Source organism: Electrophorus electricus, chromosome 7 (assembly GCF_013358815.1).
Source record: "Electrophorus electricus isolate fEleEle1 chromosome 7, fEleEle1.pri, whole genome shotgun sequence".
Classification (NCBI taxonomy): domain Eukaryota; kingdom Metazoa; phylum Chordata; class Actinopteri; order Gymnotiformes; family Gymnotidae; genus Electrophorus; species Electrophorus electricus.
In genome coordinates, this window is record NC_049541.1 from 21,639,202 (window position 1) to 21,661,923 (window position 22,722).

General features: G+C 42.2%; 1 protein-coding gene across 1 annotated transcript; it reads right to left on the reverse strand.

Annotated features, from left to right (window-relative positions):
- Nucleotides 1-5,253: 5,253 nt before the first annotated feature.
- LOC113575813 (myelin regulatory factor-like protein) lies at nt 5,254-22,377 on the reverse strand. Its single transcript, XM_027007546.2, has 27 exons — nt 22,146-22,377; nt 20,461-20,538; nt 19,204-19,279; nt 14,682-14,769; nt 14,447-14,508; nt 12,431-12,839; nt 12,218-12,324; nt 11,927-12,077; nt 11,547-11,742; nt 11,158-11,234; nt 10,813-10,923; nt 10,480-10,570; nt 9,992-10,192; nt 9,633-9,741; nt 9,334-9,443; nt 9,083-9,243; nt 8,568-8,640; nt 8,404-8,492; nt 7,801-7,863; nt 7,556-7,611; nt 6,876-7,055; nt 6,753-6,791; nt 6,515-6,599; nt 6,274-6,348; nt 6,064-6,175; nt 5,744-5,818; nt 5,254-5,651 (listed from the first exon to the last, which is right to left on the reverse strand). The coding sequence occupies exons 3-27, from the start codon at nt 19,247-19,249 to the stop codon at nt 5,565-5,567; spliced, it is 2,853 nt and encodes a 950-aa protein (XP_026863347.2). The 5' UTR covers nt 19,250-19,279; nt 20,461-20,538; nt 22,146-22,377; the 3' UTR covers nt 5,254-5,564.
- Nucleotides 22,378-22,722: the final 345 nt, after the last annotated feature.

Consider the following 22,722-nt stretch of genomic DNA (forward strand, 5'->3'; position numbering starts at 1 on the left):
CTCGTACTTGGCAGTGCGCTGGTTGAGGGTGAGGAAGCACAGACTCCTCCAGCGCTCCTGGTTCTCCTCCTGACGCATCTGGTCCAGCTCCCGCTGCTTCTCCTCCTCTCTCTGCACAGTCTCTCTCAGCTCCTGCTCTATCCGCGCCAGCTACACACACACACACACACACACACACACACACACACACACACACACACACACACACAGTGAACATCAGTAATCTGAGAGCTTTATGGCATTTTGACTGCAGGAGAAAGCTCTGTAGGTCAGCTGTGTAATCTTCTTTTCATGCATGTACGTGTTTGATGTGCTTTACCTCAGCCAGCAGACCTTTGGTCTGTAGCTTCCTCTGCTGTGTGGAGGTGAGGACAGCACCCTCTCTCCCCACCCTCAGAGCTACGCTGCAGCTGATTGGTGGGAAAAAACATTGGCTGTGGAGGAAAAAACAAACCTCTTGGCTGTATGTTAACATCAAAGTGTTGTAGCTGTGTGCTACATTCTGAGCATGCTCATGCTTGGGCAGTGGTAACAGCATGCACTGAAATTAAGGAGATCTACCAGCCATCAGGGCAACTACATGTGAACATTGTTTTAAAACACCGCATAATGGACAATAAATTAAAGTCATGGTTTTGATGTCTCTGCTACTGTATTCCACTTTAATGCAGTTTTTTCATAACAACCTCACCACATGGCTTATTAAACAAACTTTTCCAACACACTCCTCAGAGCTCCTCAAACACGCTATGTTTTTGGTCTGACCCAGACTCCTAACACACCTTTCCCTCAGAACTGGGTTTGGAGACGCTGTTTTAATAAACCTTTTGGTTGCGTTGTCATGGAAAGAAGTGTTTAATCTACAGAAAACACTTTTGAATTTTATGCAGACTCTTAACACACAGGTGATATTATATACAATACCAATCTCAGCTATGCTGGAAGGTGAAATGTGGATTGTCTGGAGGTTCTGTTTCCCTGTAGAGATAAACTATTGTATGTGAATTATTCTATCTGGAGTTTTGCATCCAAGATCCCCTGCATTCAGGCTTGTATTGTTTCCCTCCAGACCAGATGGTGGTTCCATAATTTTTTATTTTTTATTTTTTTTATTTTTTTACACCTCAAAGCTCTTACTTTCTTTTCCTTTGTTTTTAAATATTGCAAATATAAGGAAATGTACTCCAAAACACTTACTGTAGTCATTTAGAAGTGTTGTGGGTTTGCAGGTTGTTTTTGTTAATGGATGAAAGACCAAGTGTTGAAACTACAAACAGACCCCGTGCTCTGGGGATAGTGGTGTTCTTACTGCAATTTCTGGATTTTTATTTAGATTGTATTTATTTAATTATTCATTCCTTTATTTTTTAATTTTTCACTGTATTCTTTAAAATCTTCAATTTTTTTCTTTTTCTTCTAAATGTGAGCTCCCTGAGATGACGGATCTCAAGATGTTAAAACTTATTCCTCCTCTATGTATTCTACTGTCTGTAAAACACTTTGTAAACTGTGTTTAAGAAAGCATTTTACAAATGACGTTTATTATTATTATTGTAATTATAATTAAATGAAACGCTCCATCACAACTCCTGGAACAAAACAATAGTCTGCCAAAAGTGTATAATTAATCAGGTGACAGGGTGACATCACCTTTATCTCAAACATCCAGGCCAGGAAATGGCAGGCTGTGCATGCAAATGAGTCAGGACAGGACAGACAGAGATGCAGAGACAGAGGAATCCTTCCTACCCTGCATCTCTTGGGATCCTGTCCTCGGTCGACCCCGCTCTTGGGGAGAGGGTCATTTCTGAATGCTCCTTGTGAGGTGCCTGCAGGAGACGTTGTTGGATGTTTGGAATAAACTGGATCAAAAATGTGATGGTGGCCTTGCTGCTATCCCAGAATATCAATGCCTTCCTTGTTTCAAGCTGGGACTTTATGAAAAGAGGTGCAGTGCATCATTACAGCTAGTACAACTTAAAAGTCTTGAACTCTGACTTTATTTTGGTCTCTGAGGAAGGAGGGAGGGGGAGAGAGAGAGAGAGAGAGTGAGTGTGTCTTTCCCGTCAACCGAATCAGCTGTAATCAAGATGCCTGTCTGACTCACTACGGAGCACAACCTCACCGGAATCGGATAGCAGGTTCACTGCAGCTTAGTTACCTCACAATCACACACAAACACACACACACACACACACGCGCGCGTGCGCGTGCTTTCAGGACATATGAGATGGATACTGTGGTCTTTGATTTTTAGGTCCTGGAACAATTTCAGTGTTGTGCCACCAAATGACAAATGATCATACATTTATGCTACAAAGTTTTTGATTATTCACAGAATTAGTTATTTTTAGCCCACCTTCTTGCTAAAGAATAAACCAAAACAATTTATGTTTAAATAGGAAATCTAAGATTTAAAAATTTTTTCTTGATGCATCCAACAATCTGCCTCGGCAATTGTCAGTGGGCCATATTGGCAAGTATCAATAACTTTCGTGACATTGACATTGCCAGCACACTAACTAGCCTACTGGCATGCTCCTTTAACACTGAGAGATCTACTCTTCAGTATGTCTTTCTGAGGGATTTGCCAATGTTTGTTTGTTTTGCTTGCTTAAAGTGTCTTTGTTTTGTTGTTTTCCATCATGATATAGCAATATGGTAATTATTACATTCATACAACCATAAATGAGGCCACTAACAGATTCCTCTGCTGCAATTTGTGATTAAAGTGTAGCATCTTAAACTGCAGAGAAACATCAGCAATTCTGTTATTTACACTCATGGACTTATTCGTCATAATAACTATGTTGCAGTGTAGTGAAATCACATGCATATGTATTGAGAATCTACATTTCTATTTCATAACTACACCACATTTACTGATTAAGTGCAGGTCATGTTTGCGTGGCATGCTCTTAGTGTGCCGATTTTTTCATCTCTATCTGAAGTCCTCGTGATAAGTGAGGTGAGGTACTTACCTGATCATCCGCGTGTGCTGCTCCTGCTCCGCCAGGTCTGTGCACCTGTGGACCGCGGAGAGCTTTCTTCAGACTTGTTCCGGTCCCCATCTTTCTTCAATAATGCAGCGCTTCTATTGTTTCTTCTCCCATGACTTCAAGTTTCCCAAAGGTCTGACCCTGATCTCCATGTCACCCCTCAGAGTGACTGCTGAGGTCTTTGCACGTGAATAAGTCATAAGCGCTTGCTAATTGTTTCTTCTTATGTTTTGATTGCTAGGAGGCATTTTGTCAATTTTGCTAAATACCATTTGGTTCACTTTCTGATTCTAACCTGGAAACCCACACAAACACTACAGTGCATGTCCTATAGGAACTTACCGTAAAAGATACATAAATAAATAAGATTTAGACTGCATAGGTGAAAAAGGCAGTAGCTCATTTGCATTTACCTGATATTTTTATCCAAAGTGACTTACAATTCTGACTGAACACAACTTGAGCACGTGAGGGTTAAGGGCCTTCTGATTACTAGTCAAGTACCTTCACCACTGAGCTACCACTGTCACCATTCAAGACAAGGTTCTCCAGAGAGCATAATGAGTATGATGAGCCACTCGCTCATTCCACTTGGACCTCATCTAAGAAATCTGGAGTCCAGTAAAAAAAGAAAGCTCTTGACGCAAAGCTACAAAAGAGACAAAATAATTACAGCTGGCCTGCAACAATCCTGCGAAACAGAGGATTTTGCTGGATTTCTCAACTATTCGAATCACAATGTCTGTTGCTAAGAACCTGTTGTGAAGATACTGGAGGACTAAATGTGAATAGAAAGAGTTCACATTTGTAGAAAAAAATTTGCCAACCATATCCACTACGTAAAATGTCTTCTTTATATGTAGACAGCGATAAAACACAAGACAACTTTATCTGTGTTTATTTTAGGATAACCAAAAGTTCTAATGTGCATGAAGGTTTATATGACGCTATAACCAGACAATCCAGCTTTCAGGCATAAGTAGATTTGAAGTATTAGGATACAAGAAAAACCTGCACATTACATCAGTAGAAATTCTTATTCAGGGTAAATTCAGTGACTACAGAATAAAATGGGATGCCTTCAGTTATACAATGGGGGGCATTCAAATAGCATTCCTGTCTTACAAAACACAAAGTCAAACACAACTACACAATAATCCACAGTGAAGTAATCTCATTAGTGCGTTAAAATATTCTGCTCATCAACAGTGTATTCCATGTAATGAGGCAGACCTGCCCCCACATTCAAATAAGAGCCTTTTGGTGCCTGTTTAGCGTTTGGTTTTCCCTTTTATACCTGTAGCCCCTCCCCTTCTGCTTCACAAACATTCAAAAGTACAATATACGAAGACATTAGATGTTCCTTTCATAACGTGCACACACAATCCTCGATCAATACTCAGTCCATATGATCGGATAATAATCACCATGTGACCTCTCAGTCCTGGCTGGTCATTCCCTGAAGCTTCATCTCTGGGATTTTCCATAATTAATCTATGAACCAATTGTCTCCGGGGATGCCGTTGCCTGGTAACGCGTTAGAGTGCACGCTAACATCATTACAGTGTGTGTTAACTAGGAGGTCATGTGTGTGTGTGTCAGTAGGTGGTGGTTTCTTAGCTTTTCTGAGCAGGTTACACTATCTGTCCTCTGTACTAATTAATGAAGGAAGCAAGGGACATAATTTTGTAATCGCTTTGGCTGTAAATGAACAGTATGAAACAGGTGCAACGTTATACAGAAAAATACCACAAAAAGATTCAAATAAGATTTTTTTTACAGGTACTTTTTTAAATACAAATCAGTTCCACTGTGAAAAAAAAAGAAAGAATGTTGAATCTTCCCTCTGAGCCAACACAATTTGAAGATGTTAATACACCATGCAGTGCACAGAAGTGCAGGTTTGTCAAAACTACTTCAATTTGATTTAATAATAGTGTTTCTGCAGTTATGCTAATGCTAGTGGCTATTTCTGTATGTTTTGTCAGATTAGGGCATTTATAAAGATAGAGATTGCTAAAAATGTCAAGACAAATGCATACACACATGTGCACACACACACACACACACACACACACACACACACACACACACACACACACACACACACACACACACACACACACACACACACACACACACACACAAAGCAGATCATACACATACACACACATATACACACACACACAATTCCTCATTCATTTTCTTTCACACACACACACACACACACACACACACACACACACACACACACACACACACACACACACAAACGCACGACATACAACACATTTCATTTGAGAAGTTGTTTTTCTGCCTCAGTAGTCCTCATCAGTTCAGCCTGTTGTCCTCCTCAGACAGAGTTACCAGGGTCTGAGATGAACTGTCCTCTGGTGCGCTGTGTTCCTATGCACTGTGCTCGGGTGCACTGGACTCGGGTGTGTTTGGCTCAGGTGTGCTGTGCTCTGTTGTGTTGGGCTTAGATATGTTGGGCTCAGGTGTGGTGTGCTCAGGTGTAGTGGGCTCAGGTGTGCTGTGCTCAGGTGTGCTGTGCTCAGGTGTGCATCACTGGCAGCGGCGGTAAAAATGGAAATAATAGTCAGTAAAAAGTACTTCCACGTAGTTGGGATCTGTAGCACAGTCAGACTGACCCTGAGGGACAGAAAGGAGTGGTTTGTGTTTCAGTGTCGGGCTATAGCATACCACTTACTGTAGTGACTCACTTAAAATAAAGAGTTCCTTACAGCAACTGCAACACGGAAGTGGTAAGATGATCTATATCTCTGAGTAACTGGCAGTGTCCACTGGTGTATGTACCCCTATTAAGAAAACTCTGTTACTAATTCATATCAGTGATTACATTTAAGGCAATTAGTTTTGCTAGTTTAAAGCAATTAGTTTTGTTTTTCCATTATCACAGTATACACAGAAAACACTGTGATATATTAAACCTTTGGGGAAATGTAATTCTTTGAACATTGCACACTGGTAGGGACAATAGAGCTCACAAACATGGGACAAAATCATACAGTGTGACGTTCCCCGTTTCTTTCAAGTCTGGTACCTGTGTGTTGGGAACAGCATGAAACCTGTTCCCAAGGTAGTCCTCAAGAAACGCCGCACACATCTCTGTCAGCTCGTAGCCACAGAGGTGGACAACCAGCAGCTCAGTACTGCTGCTCAGAGAGACACCCAGTGGTCACAACTACAATGAACTACAGTAGACTATGTACTTCTGAGATCTGACATGGCTTGTAAAGTAATGTATACTCACTTCATCTGCAGGGTGACCGGCATATTGAGTGGAATGTGTTTACTGATGGGGATCAGATAGCTGTAGTTTCCTTTCCTGTAAGACACAGGCCAAAATTATGTTGCTTCACTACAGGGAAGCAAAAACATTTACATTTCCGGCATTTTTATCCAAAGCAACTTACAATTATGGCTGAGTACAACATGGTCTAAGTAAACACCACCTACCCACTGAGAGTGTGGTCTATGTAGACACCACCTACCCACTGAGACTGTGGTCTATGTAGCGGTGGTCTATAAACTGCTGGTTTTGTGTGATGAAAATTGACTGAATGGTCGTGTTTGTCCCTGTAAGGGAAGTAATAGACCAAGAATTAGTTATGAAACAATCTAAGATTAGAATAATCTTACAGAGAATGTCAGATTAGAAGCACGTTGCATTAAATGTGTTGCTGGATATGCAGGATACTGCAACATACTGGTGTCACTCTTACAACTTACAGTCACTGTAATGTCTCTGCAGCTCTCTCCACGTCTGATCTAAAACGGCACAAAATCTATCAAAACCCAGCAGTGAAAGAAAAGCTTTTGTCTCTGGAAGCAGCTGCGAGGGTTCTGTCCCACCTTCAGGTCTCTGACTGGTGTCCTCAGGCATGGGCAGGGCGTCCGGATTAAGAGACGCACACGTCTCGGCAGTCGTGGGCCGTCTGGACGCTGTGGGAGGGCAGCAGTAAACCTGATCGGAGTAGTACACGCTGGAGAAATCAAGTTCTGGTGGCCAAGGCTCTGGCGCTGTAGGGAACACTGCAACAGGAAGACCGTTAGTGTCAATCCAGCAACACAGGGTATGAGCACACGTCCAGTAACGACAGCATATCCATTAATCTACACACTTTGGTAAGTCTGCGTTTAAAATGAATGTTCATCATCACCATTCCCTTTTTTTTTGTCTTCATTAGCGTTATCTATTCACAGCAGATGAGGTAACCTCCATGTATAGCTACTTGTACCATCTTTGTGATGCAGAGTAGAGTCAGAACCGTTTCTTCAAGAAGGAAGGTAGTTTATGTCAAATGTTATTTATTTTATTCATTTATTTTAGATTTTAGGGACAGGATGCACTGGGGGGGGTCATAAATAGGAAGTTGAATTATTCCTTTTCATTCAGACCTTCTCCTGCCAATACAACTGCTTCAGATTTTATTCTATTTCTAAGAAAACACGACAGGCTTCAGTTTCATTATGCCAGTGTAGAAGACATGACACTCAAACCTGGTCAGACAGAAACTTTTCCAAGTGCATACCTGTGGGCAAATGTTCTGTGGCTGCGGAGTCTGGAAACATGGTGGAGTTACCTGGGCTGCAGGAAATTCATACGCAGAAAGGGCAGATAGATGAATATTCATGTCTGCCTATGTAACCAATGTTGTATGGGAAGCACTAACTGCATATACAAATATATTAAAAATGGCTAAACCTTATTTACATAATGAATGGCTAATGGCTAATGATTGAAGGTTTACATTAATATGAATGAAGATATAGCTACCTGGAAACATTGTCCAAATCATCTCTTACTGTGAGCATATAGAGTGAAGTTATACAGATTGCACTGAAACACAAACAAAAATGGAATCAGAGACGAAAATCCAAAATCTCTCCAAGAACCTGAAACCATCAGTTTCAATGCAGTAATATCTGTGTCTGGGGATTCATGTAGTGTTACATCAATCAGGATATTTCCACATTATATACCTGCCTTTAATCTTTTATTATTACATTATTATTATTACATTAAAAGTAATCACAGTTATGTTTTAATTTTAATTTTTTAATGAAAACTGAAATACAGCTTAGAAAAAGTATTTTAAGACATATCAGGTAATATTTTCTGAAACCTTACTGTGTTTGAAGTTTTTATGATAAAGACTGTCTGTTGTGAGGGATCCTTGAATGTTGCTGTGATAATCCTACTTTTTAGTACGTTATAGCATTTATGGAATATTCATTAGTTTGGTTAGGTTAAACTGTCTTAAGAGTTGGGTCTTAACAGTTGGGTTTTAGAGACACCCGAGTGGAGGGTTTTCAGAACCTGCCGTGTGGGTGTGGGTTACTGTTTGTGTGAAATATTTCAAAGAGAGAAAGGACTCACCAGAAAGCCATAATTACCACAAGCATAATGCCTGTAGTCTGGAATATTCTGTTCTGAAGGCAGTCTTGGTATTTTTCACATACATACTCCTGCAGCAGAAACAGGTTTTCAGAGTGGACATCTAATCAGGTGAAGAGACAGTTAGATTTGTGTTTTTGTCTTACTTTGCCAGCCTTCAGCAGGGAGGTCTTTCTGGAGGGTTCTGACGCTTGGGGTTTGTTGTTTTTAGGAACGTTTCTGTAGCACAAGTGTACAAATGTTTGTTAGGCAAATTAAATGAAATCAACCAGCATGTCTGTATCAATATTCAGGCCATACACCTGAGTACAGCGCAAACAGACCATAAACACACTGATCATACCTATATGAACAGAAAGTGGGACATCAAATAAAGAGAAACTAGATCTTCATATCATTGAGAAGTGTTCAGCCCCGGGGTGTGTGTGTGAGGTCTGGACCCAAGCCTGAGGTGTGTGTGAGGTCCAGACCCAGGCCCAGGGTGTGTGTGAGGTCTGTTCCCAGGCCCAGGGGGTGTGTGCATGCGTGCATGTGTGTGTGTGTGTGTGTGTGTGTGTGTGTGAGGTCCAGACCCAGGCCAGATGTGTGTGTGTGTGTGTGTGTGTGTGTGTGTGTGTGTGATGTCTGTTTCCAGGCCCAGGTTGTGTTTTGCTTAACTGACCCACTCTCAGCAGAGCCCGTTTTGGAGCACACACTTCCCGGGTTCTTCAGCTTGGCCAGACGGGCGTTCCACACCTCCAGCTCCTGAAGCCGCGCCTCCAGGTTGTCAGTGAGTTTGTAGAGCTGCTTCACTGCGCCCACATTCTCCATGAAGATCTGTTCCTGTGGTCCGGACCACAGGCAGGACAAGGTGTTGAAGGCTTCCCAGTACGTTTAGCTACCACGCATCCGTAGCACACGCCACACACTTACTTTGTCCACCATCAGGAAGTTGTGAATCTTCTCTCCGTCAGAGCAGGTGACCTCCCCAACGTCTCTCACGGCTGTGGGAAGCAGTTCCCTCACCTCCTGGGCTATGATCCCTGATCCCAAACACCAAGAAATCTCACACATCCAGCAGCACACCGCCCAAGACCAGCACATTCCCAAAAACAGCAGGTGTGTGAACTGTTCTGCCGGACATGGGGAACGAACCCTCATGACCTCAGTCAGGTGTGAGTCTGTTTAAGCATCCACAGCCCTGATATTAACCCTCTCCTTCCTGCACACACCTGTTTCATGCACAGTGTCGATTCCCATCTTTGTGGCAAACTCGGGTTTGTAGTCATACTCCACAATCCTCATCTGAGCTATCCGCTGCAGCTGAGCTGTGGAGTCCACCTGGAGAGGAATCCCACCAGTGAAACCTGCGCCTCCTACACACCCCACTCACCTCCACATTAATTTTACTCATAACAAAGCAGTATGCTGCCTTAGATGTCTTCCTGCTTACTGATGTCACTGACCAGTAACATCCTGTCTCCTGTCTGCAGCGATTTACAAGTTATTTGTCTCCACCAGGTGGCAGCATGGCGCAGCCTGGTGAGTGCGGTATCAGACACCCTCGGGGAGCTGAAGCCAAGACCCTCACCTCTTGGATGTTCTCTTTGGCTCTCTTGTCCGAGGGATGCATGACCGCGCCCATTATCCTGGCATTCCCGCACACCACTAGAGCCTCATCCGGGATGTCTGTGTTTATGCCAACCCTCCCCTGGCACACCATGGAGTCTGGGGTCTGGCCCTTCTGCCAGAGTGCCTCGCCATCATTGTCAAACTGCCCTGGGTTGGACGCCTGGTGGACAGAGAAAAGGCGCAATCAGAGTCAGCTGTGACCAACATTCCTTCAAATTTAGTGTGTGATTTCCATTTCTGGAATGCAGCAGAAAAAGCTTTGAGGTTACAGTAAGAAACCTGAAATAAAGACCAGATTACATTTGATTATATGTGCCAGATTGCATGTACAAGATTATGTGACAATTAACATGCTCAAGTCTGAGTTCCCATTAAAAGGAAGCACTTTTGTGTGTGTGTGGTGTCTGGATCTGTACTGATTCATTTGTGCAAATAGGCGAGACTTACCCTAACAATAATTCTCTCGGATATGTTTGCAACCAGTAGGTAACTCTGCTCTTTGACAGTGGCATAAAGCCCCACTACCATTAGAAAATACCTGGCAACCCAAAAACACACATCAGCCAGCAAAACTTCAACCTTTCATCTCCAGTGCAAGAATAAATGTCAGGCCATTTTGGACTGACAAAGGACTATTTTTAGATCAAAATTTTAAAGAAACTATCACACAGCATCAAACACAGGCCACCACACCGTTCCTATCTCTGAGTGTGTGGCTAGCAGTTTGACTTCCCTGCTGGACTCTGGTTGGCCTGTGATATGGGATGTGTGACCTCTCACCTCTGGTCTGGATTGGGTTTGCCTTTTTTCCTCATGTTATTAGCAGTGGTCTCACTGAAATGTAATCGGCCAAGTGTAACCTTGGTTACCTTGTTGCCAGGCAGGGTTACTCTAAAAAAACATGTTGAATAAGCAAAAATAATGGGCAGTAGAACATTTTTAATTGTAGCTAATTTTTTAAATTGCTAATATGACATTATTCTAGCTAAAATGGACATTGTTTTCTCACATACATAATGCGGCTGGCCATACATACATAAACCAGTGGAAAATAAGAGTGTGTGTGTGATATTTTCTAAGTGGCTTTTAATCATGCCTTTGAGGACTTCTAATAAGGAGACTCACTGGACAGGCAGAAAAGGTTTTTTACTGCGATCAGACTGTGACTGCTCGATAGTGACGTGGTGGTCCGGGGCCTCCAGCTGACAGGAAAGTCAAAATGTCAAAATCACAAACAAAATTATTTTGTGTATCTTTTTTTATATTGTTCATTCAGAAAACACTAATATGTTAAATCACAGCACCTTTTTTTCCAGTATATGTGAGAAGTAGAGGGGCAGATGTCTGTGGAATACGCTAACCTTGACTGTGGAATACGCTAACCTTGTCTGAGGAATACGCTAACCTTGTCTGAGGAATACGCTAACCTTGTCTGTGGAATACGCTAAACTTGTCTGTGGAATACGCTAAACTTGTCTGTGGAATACGCCAACCTTGAGTGTGGAATACGCTACCTTGACTCCGAAGACTTCCAGCTGGAAGCTCTCCACAGGCACAGGACCTGCGGGAGTTCCTACATATCTGGGCTCCCCAGTCATCCCAATGTGAACTGTGACCTGGAAGTGGTTCTTCTTCTGACACACGAAGGCTTCGTCGGCTGCAGAGTAACTGAACCCTTTATCTGCGTCCACGTGGTAGCCTGTGGGTGGACTGGGAAGCGGAGAGAATTTTAACTCATTTTTACTGTTTCAAATTAAAACAAGTAACGTTAACACCGAATGGCAGAAATGCTCAGTGGCGGAAGGGACTGTACGTCAGAGATACAGGCTGGTATTGCCGAGTGTAGGACTCAACAAAGCTCATGTCTTTGCCTGAGGCATCAGTAAGGTGTTACAGTGTTTGGTAGCTCTGGTTGTAGAGGCTGGTCCACTGGCTGGGCTGGTAACATTGCCACGTCAGTAGCTGGTATGCTCCCATGTCTGCACTGGTCCCCTGGGCATCACCCTCATAGCATGGCATCTCACATGTCCCACCGTCAGGACCTGCTACAAGAACACACAGGGCCGCCGGGGGGGAAATCATGCAAACTAGAGGACAGTTAGGTTCAGATTCTCGTCACATGATAAATGAACTGGACCATTTGTCTCTGGTTAATGGTTACTGGTGTTCTTTATTTAAGACTCACAGAATGAAGCCTTGGGCCAAACCGAGTTTCCCCACTGGTGCTGTTGGTCCAGGTTCCCGTGGAAACAGCCCGAGGGTCTTCTCCGCTTCCTTTCAGGGGAGATTCTTCTGTGAAAGCAAACACACAGAAAGGAAATCAAATCTTATTCCAGGAAGGAAACCACTTGGGACATAAACCAAGCTAACCCCAAAACTGCAAAGAAGAATGTCTCACTCTGCACTCAGGGCTGGTTTGGGAGTGGCGTACGAGTCCGGGTACGCAGCGTGAGATAGGAGGCACGGGGAGACGGTGGAGACGCCGGCCTCCGTGTAGCTGCCTGCTGGGTCCGCGTGTCTGCCCTCTTTGTCTGCAGGGGGTTTGCTGGCTTGGCCGTAGCCCTCCGCAGGGCTGACGTAGCAAGGCGGTATGGAGAAGCTGTACGCAGCCTGCACTAATGATGGCGAGCTGGACTTCCCCGGCCGTGCAGCGGTAGCGTGGTTGTGCTGGGGGGGGGGTACGGCTGGGCAGGACTCCAGGACTCCAGGGCCTTTAAGGCGGAGGGAAGCATCAGTGCACAGGCCTTCTGGGGCAGGTGTGGCGTGACTCATCTGCCCAGAGGACCAATCAGAACCCAACTGGACATCTGCGTAAAGGAGGAAGTGACGGGGAGGTCAAACAGAGGTGCTGTAGGAGACTGAGCCCAAACATGCCATGACAGGGAGCAGAAGCAGGTACATGGTCAGTTCAGAAAACAAGATCACTGACATTGAAGGTGTCCAACCGCTGCCTTGGAAATGCAAGCAGAGCTAAATGCTATGGACAGTGAAGATGGTTGAGTAGACATTTTTCAGAGCAGACTGTGCGAAACAGATCCAGCTGCAGAAGTGACTGCAAACACTCCTCTGTCAGGAGGGCAGACTAAGAGGAAGAAACTGGACCAAAAGCTCAGAAACTGAGCATGCGAACAGGGCTTAATCTTATTTACTTTTACATTTATAGCAGTTAACAGACGCTCTTATCAAGAGCGACTTACAACAGTGCTTTGTCATTTCCTCAGGGAATACCTCCTAGCCAGTACAGCAGGTTAGAGTCCAATATACCAATGAACTAGAATACTGCAGAAATACAGGGATCAGTGCTGATGCCCAGAAGTGCAAAATACATAAGGTCCATCTTAAACAATAAGAAGTGCAATAAACAATACCCTACAATTACTACCCTACAATTACTCTACAAAAGATCTCTTCTGGTCTTTTGGCAGACATGTAATGTTTTTTTCTGTTGTTTATGAAGGCCTAGCCTCGTTCCCTGCCTCTCACATGTTAATCTAATGTGTATATTAGGATAGAAAGATATTTTGAGGAATCCAATATTTTCTAGAATATTACTCAGTCCTTATATTTCCTATAGTCTGACTTAAATGACTGTCAGTGATGTAACCATCATCACTGACTATTTTAATACTCTACTTTACTATAACGTATACAAGAGCAGGTCCAGACTCCAGCCCATCTGTTGACATGCATAATAATTACAGAGTGCTCCACCTTCCAAAACATCCAGCCCATAGCAGTCCTAAACATCCAGAGAACAGCGGCCACCAACAGGGCAGCTGTACACACACACACATACAAAGGGTTTGGAATATAGTGGCTGGTGAGTGTATATACTATACCTTAACTGGGATTTTTGTGTCTCTCTGTCTCTGTCTGTCTGTGTGTGTCTCTGTGTGTGTGTGTGTGTGTGTGTGTGTGTGTGTGTATGTATGTGTGTTTGTCTGTTTCTGTCTGTCTGTATGTGTGGATATGTCTCTCTGTCTCTGTCTGTCTGTGTGTGTATGCGTCTCTCTGTTTCTGTCTGTCTGTGTGTGTATGTGTCTCTCTGTTTCTGTCTGTCTATGTGTGTGTGTGTGTGTGTGTGTGTGTATGTGTCTCTCTGTCTCTGTCTGTCTGTGTATGTGTCTCTCTGTTTCTGTCTGTCTGTGTGTGTATGTGTCTCTCTGTCTGTCTGTGTGTGTATGTGTCTCTCTGTCTGTCTGTGTGTGTATGTGTCTCTGTGTCTGTCTGTGTGTGTATGTGTCTCTGTGTCTGTCTGTCTGTGTGTGTATGTGTCTCTGTGTCTGTCTGTGTGTGTATGTGTCTCTGTGTCTGTCTGTCTGTGTGTGTGTCTCTGTGTCTGTCTGTCTCTCTCTCTCTCTCTCTCTCTCTCTCTCTCTCTCTCTCTCTGTGTATGTGTAAAAACACCTGGTACCTGGTATTTGTGGAGGAGAACAAGGTTCTGAACTTGAATCTGGAGGCGAATCAGGTAACATACTAGAAATATAAAGAAAGCTGCTAAGGCAGGAACAGTATGTTGTACATACATGACTCATTTTAGGAGTAATATTATAAAGGCAGTACTTATCATTAGTATTTAGCCCTTTAAATATCACCCTGTAAAAAGGTGAGGGGTGAGCAGGGACAGCAGCACACCTCCCAGTACTTACAAAGTCGCGTCGATCTCATTGCTCAGATATCTCTCTAGAATGCTGGTGTCTACTGTCGCACTGTCCAACACACCACTGACGTCCTGCCCTGAAAATCAAAGTCTTGGTGTGTTCATCACATCTTTATCACGTCTTGTGTATTTATATTATTTTAAAGACCTAAGCAGACACTTGGTCCATCTTCTGTGTAAAATTGGCATTTGGATCGTGGTGCAGACAGTTTAGCCACATTAACATGTATGATTGGATAACACTATGTAATCAAAGGGTTTCACACCCAGACATTATTGAATGGAGGTCGGACTCTGCCCTGTCCCTTAAGGAGTAGTGTCCTGTTCTCAGCGTGAATCACCAGATGAGTTTGTAATACTTACTTTCATATAAAACACAGTCACTGCAAGGAACTGGAGGCGGGATTGGTGGGCAGAGTTGGGGGCGGGGTTTGGGAGTTTGAAGGTGGCTACAACTGCTTAGTAAAGCATAATTAAAGTATAATGATGTCATAATTAAAGCTTAGTAAAGCATAATGAAATAATAATTAAAGCCTGGAGAAGCATAATGCAATACTGGGAAAGCACAGTGAAACATAATGTAAGCGTATAGCAAAAGCTTAGTAAAGCAATAATAATAAAAGCAAAGTTAAAATAATAAAGCATATTGGGATGTGCTGTCATTTGATGACATCCAAATTTCCTTGCCCGTTGATCCAGAGGAAAGCTAACTAAATGTGAGAAATCTATGGAGATCTGGGTAGGTAGAGCTCTTCACTGAGCATGCTCAGCTGTCCTGTGATGACATGTGTTCCATATGCAGATCTGGGCAGATAGAGCACAGGTAGATGTACAGGTATATCTAGATAAGATAGATCTAGATAGGAATTAGCAGCAATCTAACTGCTCTGGGGCTTATAAACCCACAACCTTGAACCTGACCTTTATGTCTCCATGGTATCCTGGACTTACATCATGATTATCAGATTATTATCTGATAGATGCCAGAGAGGAGAAATGTAGGCATTAATAGTGAACAGTCATCATGGGGGAATGGATCCAGGGCCAGTACATGGATGGTCTACTGCTTTCCTGGTCATCCTAAACTCAGGATATGCTGGAATTTGGAACTGTCAAATCCAGATTGGTTCAATGATATATGATGTATATTCATGTATCACTAGAATGCTGGTGTCCACTGTCACACTAAAACCCTAACCCTAACACTTAACCCTTAACCCCAACCCTAACCCTCAACCCTAATACCCCTGAAAGCACAATCATCTCCATCTAGTCATGTTTGTTAGTCTAACATTTATGATAAAGTTCTAATGGATTTATGACTTATTCTCTGGGTAACCCTAATCTTAACACTTAACCATAACACCTAACCCTAGCACCTAACACTTAACCATAACCCCAACACTAACCCTAGTTTTAATTAGCTTCTTTCTTACCGATTGGCTAATGACTAATTGGCTATATTCACTTTTGCCTCCATTTTCAGCTATTCAGGGACACACACACACACACACACACACACACACACACACACACACACACACACACAGAGTGGAATTCTGCTGTTTTGTGGTTCCTGATCTTGAAATTAAAGTCCTACCCTGATTTAGCCTAATTACAGTCCACAATTAGTCTCATTCATTGTCCAATCAGAACCAGGTCCTGGTCAGAAGAGACATCTCTCCTTTCTGAAAAGTTCATTTAATTCATTGTTTTAACTAGTGTTTCTATTCTTTCTGTCTTTTCCACCCTCTAACACGCAGGTCTCCAGACGTATCTCAGCATGCTTGACTGACATCGCGTCATAGATGACAGCCCACCACTTGAAGCTCAGCCTCAGTAAAACAGAGCTTCTGTTCATCCCAGGTGCTCCCAACCCTTACCATGACCTCACTGTTTCCTTCGAGAACTCCCTGGTATCACTATCCGAAGCTGCCCGTAGCCTGGGAATAACTTTGGACAACCAGTTGTCGTTCTCAACACATGTTTCAATCTAACCCAGTCTTACAGATTCCTCCTTTGTCATATACAAAGGATTCAGCTCTTTCTCTCGCAGGAAGCTGCCCAGGTGCTTGTACGGTCTCTTGTGATCTCAAAGCTCGCCTACTACAACTCGCTACTTGCTGGTCTTCTTCTAAGAGCCATCAAACCTCAACAACTTGTCCAGAATGCAGCAGCATGAATGGTCTTCAATCTTCTGAAGTTCACACAATCTTCTGTTCCTATATTGATTAACTAAACTACTACTTATTGTAGGGTATTGTTTGTTACACTGATGTTGTCAAACAAACTCTAGTACTTATTGTTTATTGCACTTCATTGTCATTGTCTAAGATGGACCTTATGTTATTTTGCACTTCTAGGCATCAGCAGTAATCCCTGGATTTCTACAGTATTCTAATTCATTGGTATGTTGGTCTCTAACCTACTGTACTGGCTAGGATGTATTATATGATGAAATGATAAAGCACTTTTATACAGGGCCTTGAAAAAGTATTCATACCCCTTGAACTTTTCCACATTTCCACATCTGTGGCAAGATGCTCTCCATCCAATCTGACTGAGCTTGAGCCATTTTGCAAAGAAGAATGGGCAAAAAATTCAGCCTGTAGATGTGCAAAGCTGGTAGAGACATACCGCAAAAGACTTGCAGCTGTAATTGCAGTGAAAGGTGGTCTCACAAAGTATTGAGTCAGGGGGGCTGAATACAAATGCACGCCACACTTTCCTGATTTTTATTTATTAAAACATTTGAAAACCATGTATCATGTTCTTTTCACTTCACAATTACTTGCTACTTTGTGTTCATTTATCACATACAATCCCAATAAAATACATTTAATTTGTAGTGTAACATGAAAAAATGTGGAAAGGTTCAAGGGGTATGAATACTTTTTCAAGGCCTTGTAAGTCGCTCTGGATAAAGTCATCTGCTAAATGCCGTAAATGTAAATGTAAACTAGTGTCAATTAACCTTCTGAAACCTAAAACTACAGTAGAGTTACAGCACGGTTACTCTGACATATACTACAGTAGAGTTACAGCACGGTTACTCTGACATATACTACAGTAGAGTTACAGCACAGTTACTCTGACATATACTACAGTAGAGTTACAGCACGGTTACTCTGACATATACTACAGTAGAGTTACAGCACGGTTACTCTGACATATACTACAGTAGAGTTACAGCACGGTTACTCTGACATATATATATTCTGAAAATCCAGAATGGCTATTGAAGAAATGCCTTCAAAAAACCTAAGAACACTGCAGAAATTGCAGTCTTACGTAATTGACAGCTGGTTGACATGACTAGAGAGCAAAGGGCACTCATGCTTATAACTGGGACTGCAAATGAATTGATGTCATGAATGTTGATGTAAAACATACAGAAGAACCTTCTTGGACCGTCATAGATCTGTGCTTTTAAAAATTATTTGACAGTTTTGTGTGGGAAGGACGTGACAGCATATTTCTCTAGTAGATCATCAACATTTCATTAAAAAATGGGGTTTAAAAAAAAATCAAACAGACGTAATTTAGAGTGCTTGTCTAATTTATCGTGGATGTTTTAAAGCTCAACTCCAACTCTGACAGGGGATACATGTCCACAGTAGGTCTGACTGCCCAACACCGTTTATCATCCCAATTATGTGATTTGTCATAATGACAGTTTTTTAGTTAATTCATGTAATAATGTCTTCTAATTCAGTCTTTTGTATAGATTGCGTCCTTGGGTCTCTCTCATTCTACTGTGGGTTCTCAGAGTTTGTGTCTAACCAGTTAGCAAAGATCACAGTGAGACCCTCCAGTGTTCTGATTGGCTGTTACAATGTGAACAGACCCTTATAACAGGATGCACCCATTATGTTACATTATCCCTGCAGGAGGGACTGTTAAATACCCAATCAGGTAGTTTGATTAGTTGGCAATAAAAATTTTTTTTTTTTAAACTACCCAAAAAAAGAAAAGAATAAAAGATTCATAAAATACTGCCATAGCGTTGTACTCTGTGATTAATTTTTGTGATTGTGCAATTTGTTTGATTGTAGAAGACACGTGTGCTTGTAATTTGCTTGTAATAGGAATCAATGCTGATGCCTAGAAGTGCAACACACATATAAGCTCTATAACACACAACGATAAGTGCAATAAACAATAAACAATAAGTACTAGAGTTTGTTAGTTAGACCACTCTTTCCCCAGCAGTGACATTAACACACATACAAAGATGAGCAACACTGCTGTGTCTGACACCAGCCTGACACTCACGCAAGGCCATGTGCACCATACCACTAGCAGGTGAGGGAAGTGTCTCTAATAAAATGGAGAGGATTTTTAAGAGTAAGTCCATAAGCATGCATTTTATTTTACAGTGAATGAACAACAATGACAACTGATTGAGCTCAATGCCCACATTCCTGTAGGCATAAGGACAGAAGGTGTTGTCAAAAAAAATCACCATTGGCACTGTGCTTCTGGGTTTAGTGTGGATCTGGGTTTCTTACCATCAAAAAACTGCTGCAACGCTTCATTTTCACCAAGCACATCCATTGGAGCTTCTGCAGGCCTCGTGAACTCCACCTGTTTCACATGCAGGTGTTAGTGGGGACACTACAGCTCCAGGTGGAGGTGGGGATGCTACACCTCCTGGTGGAGGTGACTTTTCTTCTTTTTTTGTGTATGTATTGTGATTCTATCTTTACCCACATCCACCTCTTCAGTTGAGCAGTAAAATATAAACCCACACAGGCTCATATAAATGTGTACAGGGGAAGGTTAAGAGATCGTTAGAAATTATTTCCCTTAACTGAGAGCTGTTTACATTTAATTGTAGTTCCTGCTGCTTAAAGTCTTTTTAAATTTTTAGTAAGTGAGCTCACAGACCAGCGTGATATCCAAGAAGGTGAGTTTAACAAAACTTAAACTGAAACTTGAACTCCGAGTTGATCTAACTTGACCTGACATACCCAGAGTTATTGGTTTCAGAACAACCGGTTAAAATTCCGGCAACTGAAGACAGTCAGCTCTGAGTAGACTGAATTTAACTGAACTCAAGGCTACAGCCTTTTTTTTCAAAGTCCTTCACATAAATGAATTGCTACATAGATAAAAAAAACAAACAATAAAGATAAAAACAATTTAAATAGAACACAGTTCAAATAAAGATCTCAATAAACTAGTAACTAAAATACAATTTAAAAGTGAATGTGCTAAAAGAGTTCAACTTAATATGTAAGAAGTTGAGATAAAACTGTAAAATTTCCATTTAGTCATTCAGCACATTTTGGACATTTTGCTGGTTTCTCCCCTTTTAATTTGGGTTTATTGTGATAACAATCCATTTTAATTCTGTGTAGTCCAGGGGAAATTAAACAGCATTGATAGCATAGAAAATGTCATTTTTTAAGGATAATTTTAAATGGTGAGGTTTTTACCCTCAGCCATTTTATTTTTTGTGGTAGTCTTGGTGGCGCTTCTCTCTGTAGAGGAAGAACGCTAAATATCCACAGAGTTTGCCAAATAATTTTGAATATCTTATAATAAGTTATTATTTACTAGAAGTTGAGAATGAGGAGATAATGTCAGATAATTCATGTATGTCTTTATACCATATGTGACAATTACTAATCGTCTGGTCTTGCATACATGGCAGGCAAAAGCTAGTGCACATTTATTCATAGTTGTCCTAAGATCATTTGTATAAAATAAATGGGAACTCACAGACCTTTAGGAGATGAAACAGAACCAGATGTCATCCTTACCTTGTCCCTGCATGTACAGGAGGTTTACAAGACCAGTCTAGACAAGCAAATCTCCAGATAAACCACGTTATCCTCCAACTGAAAAAGACAAGATAGAATTAGACTATTGATGACCATTATTCACAATAACTATTATTCACCAATACTGATGGGGGAAAGCAAGTATAATGCACATTAATGCTTTATTTGTTATTGACTGCATATTAATATTATGGAAAGGATTTCTATTCACGGAGCCTACCTTTACCTACTGAAGGAGCAGTTATATTAATGTGGGTCTAGGCAGGCTATAAGAAATGTAAGATGGACAAACTGGACAATAGTTTTTAAAAGTCTAGTTAAAATAATTTCACACATTTATGCCTAGGGAAACCTTTCGAGTGGTAAGTAAGCTGAGAAGTTTGGTTTTTAAACTATACGGGCCAAAGAGACACGTGGCTAAACCGGGGAGGCTCCGCGAGCCGATAATCATACGAAATGCGACGATGAACAACGTCCTAAACGGTTAGTGAAGCTGGTCAACAAAGGTTTTATACCGCAGCATTCACGAGGTACTCTGTGAGCAGCTGGACGCGTGCTGGCGCTGCGGATCCGGTTACGTCCACTACACCTGACCGATCACGGCGCGCGACGGAAACCCCGCGAGCTCGGAGTGAACTGATCCGGGATCGACCCGCTGCACGAGCCCTAGCTGGTCATCATAACGGCGGAACTGGCCGTGTTACGCACGCGGATGAGAATCCGTGGTAGCGAACGGGCGCTTATTCCACATGAACTCAAATAAACCTGTCAGAAGAACTTTTAGTGGATTTATTCTGTATTTCCAGAGGCGAATGGACTCCTTCAGTATATAATGCCGTAGTACTGACTGAAGTTAAGTCACCGGTTTGGGGGTTTGTGAGATTTAAAGCTACGCGCTTTCATGCCCTTGGTATGAGGATGGACGTCTGCTGTAAACGAATGCTGGGGGACACCGGGGAGATGTAAGTCAGATCAATCCCCTTCAGCACAGCGGTGAAACGCCCTGTACCACTGTGGTCTTTAGAGTCCCCACTGCAGGCAGTAGAGGTCAGAAGGTCAAACAAGCAGTGAAATATCTAAATATTTCGGTTGTATGTCCATATGTCGCTGTCGTATGTTCACAACACCAGTGTTATTTTAGAAAAAGATTTAACTGCGCAATTATTATAACATACTCACTTTTATGTACGCAGAAAGCAGTAGAAACTCTGTTCCCTTTCCCTAGCCACTGTTCCTGGTAGCAGTTACTCCCACCATAAATACACACTGAAGATACTACTGCTATAAAACAAACTGTATCCTGTGTACGGGAGACTTTGAACTTCAGTTACTGGAGCTTAAAATTGAGAACAGTGATTTTAAACCTGTTCTAGATGGCCAAGTGTGGTATACATAAAAACGAACAAAAATCCACCATAGATTAAAAAATAAAATTACATTGACAAAACTTTAAACACACTCCCTGATACTGGGTTATTGTCAAATGTTGATTTGTTGCTCTGTTGTGAAGGGTGATATGAAAACATTTTAAGATCCATACTAACTGGGGACAAAGGAAATATGGCAACAAATATCAGGTGATAATTCAGATTACAGACGCTTTAATGGAGAGAAGATCGTAGCCGTACTAGAGTACCTGATCAGAGAAGGTTGAAACATCCTACCTTTACTTTAAGATGGAGTCAGAAGGTTCTGGTGAAGATTCAACTCTTTAAAATCGTCGTATTCAAGTATAATCCATTTGCAAAACTAATGCTGCCATTCCTGCTTCCTCAGTGCTGCAGACAGGCGGTATTCCAAACCATGGATGTTCGGACCACTGGACGTTTTCTGTGGTGAATTTGCGTAGTTCCTTCTTTGATGCAGAGGGCAGTCGTCGTGCTTCCTGAATCTAACATGAACTTTGTTCACTGATCTCAGAGGCAAAATCCAGTCACATGACCTGAGCAGGCGAGCACCCATTTGTGTGCAGATGGGGCGCCTGCTGTCCGGGCCGGGCTGTATGTGAAGTTTTCTTTATGGCCAGGCAGAGATGGAGACATCTACAGAACCATGGAGGGTGTCCTTGGCTCCATGAAGCATGCTCACGTTAAATGAACAGACAGGACCTGTCCCTGCTGCGTCTAACGCACCAGCAGGCTTTCTGTTACCGGGATTCTGAAAGGACCATCTACACATGTCATCGGGTCAAAAAGGACCAGCATTTCATAATCTCTTTTCCTAAATAAATTAAATCTCTCA

Coding starts and splice junctions, on each gene's coding strand:
- LOC113575813 (XM_027007546.2), bottom strand. CDS start 19,249: ATGGATGTGCTTGGTGAAAATGAAGCGTTGCAGCAGTTTTTTGATG. Junction 14,509..14,681: donor AATGAGATCGACGCGACTTT/GTAAGTACTGGG, acceptor TTATATTTCTAG/TATGTTACCTGATTCGCCTC. Junction 9,244..9,333: donor ACTTCCTGATGGTGGACAAA/GTAAGTGTGTGG, acceptor TCCGGACCACAG/GAACAGATCTTCATGGAGAA.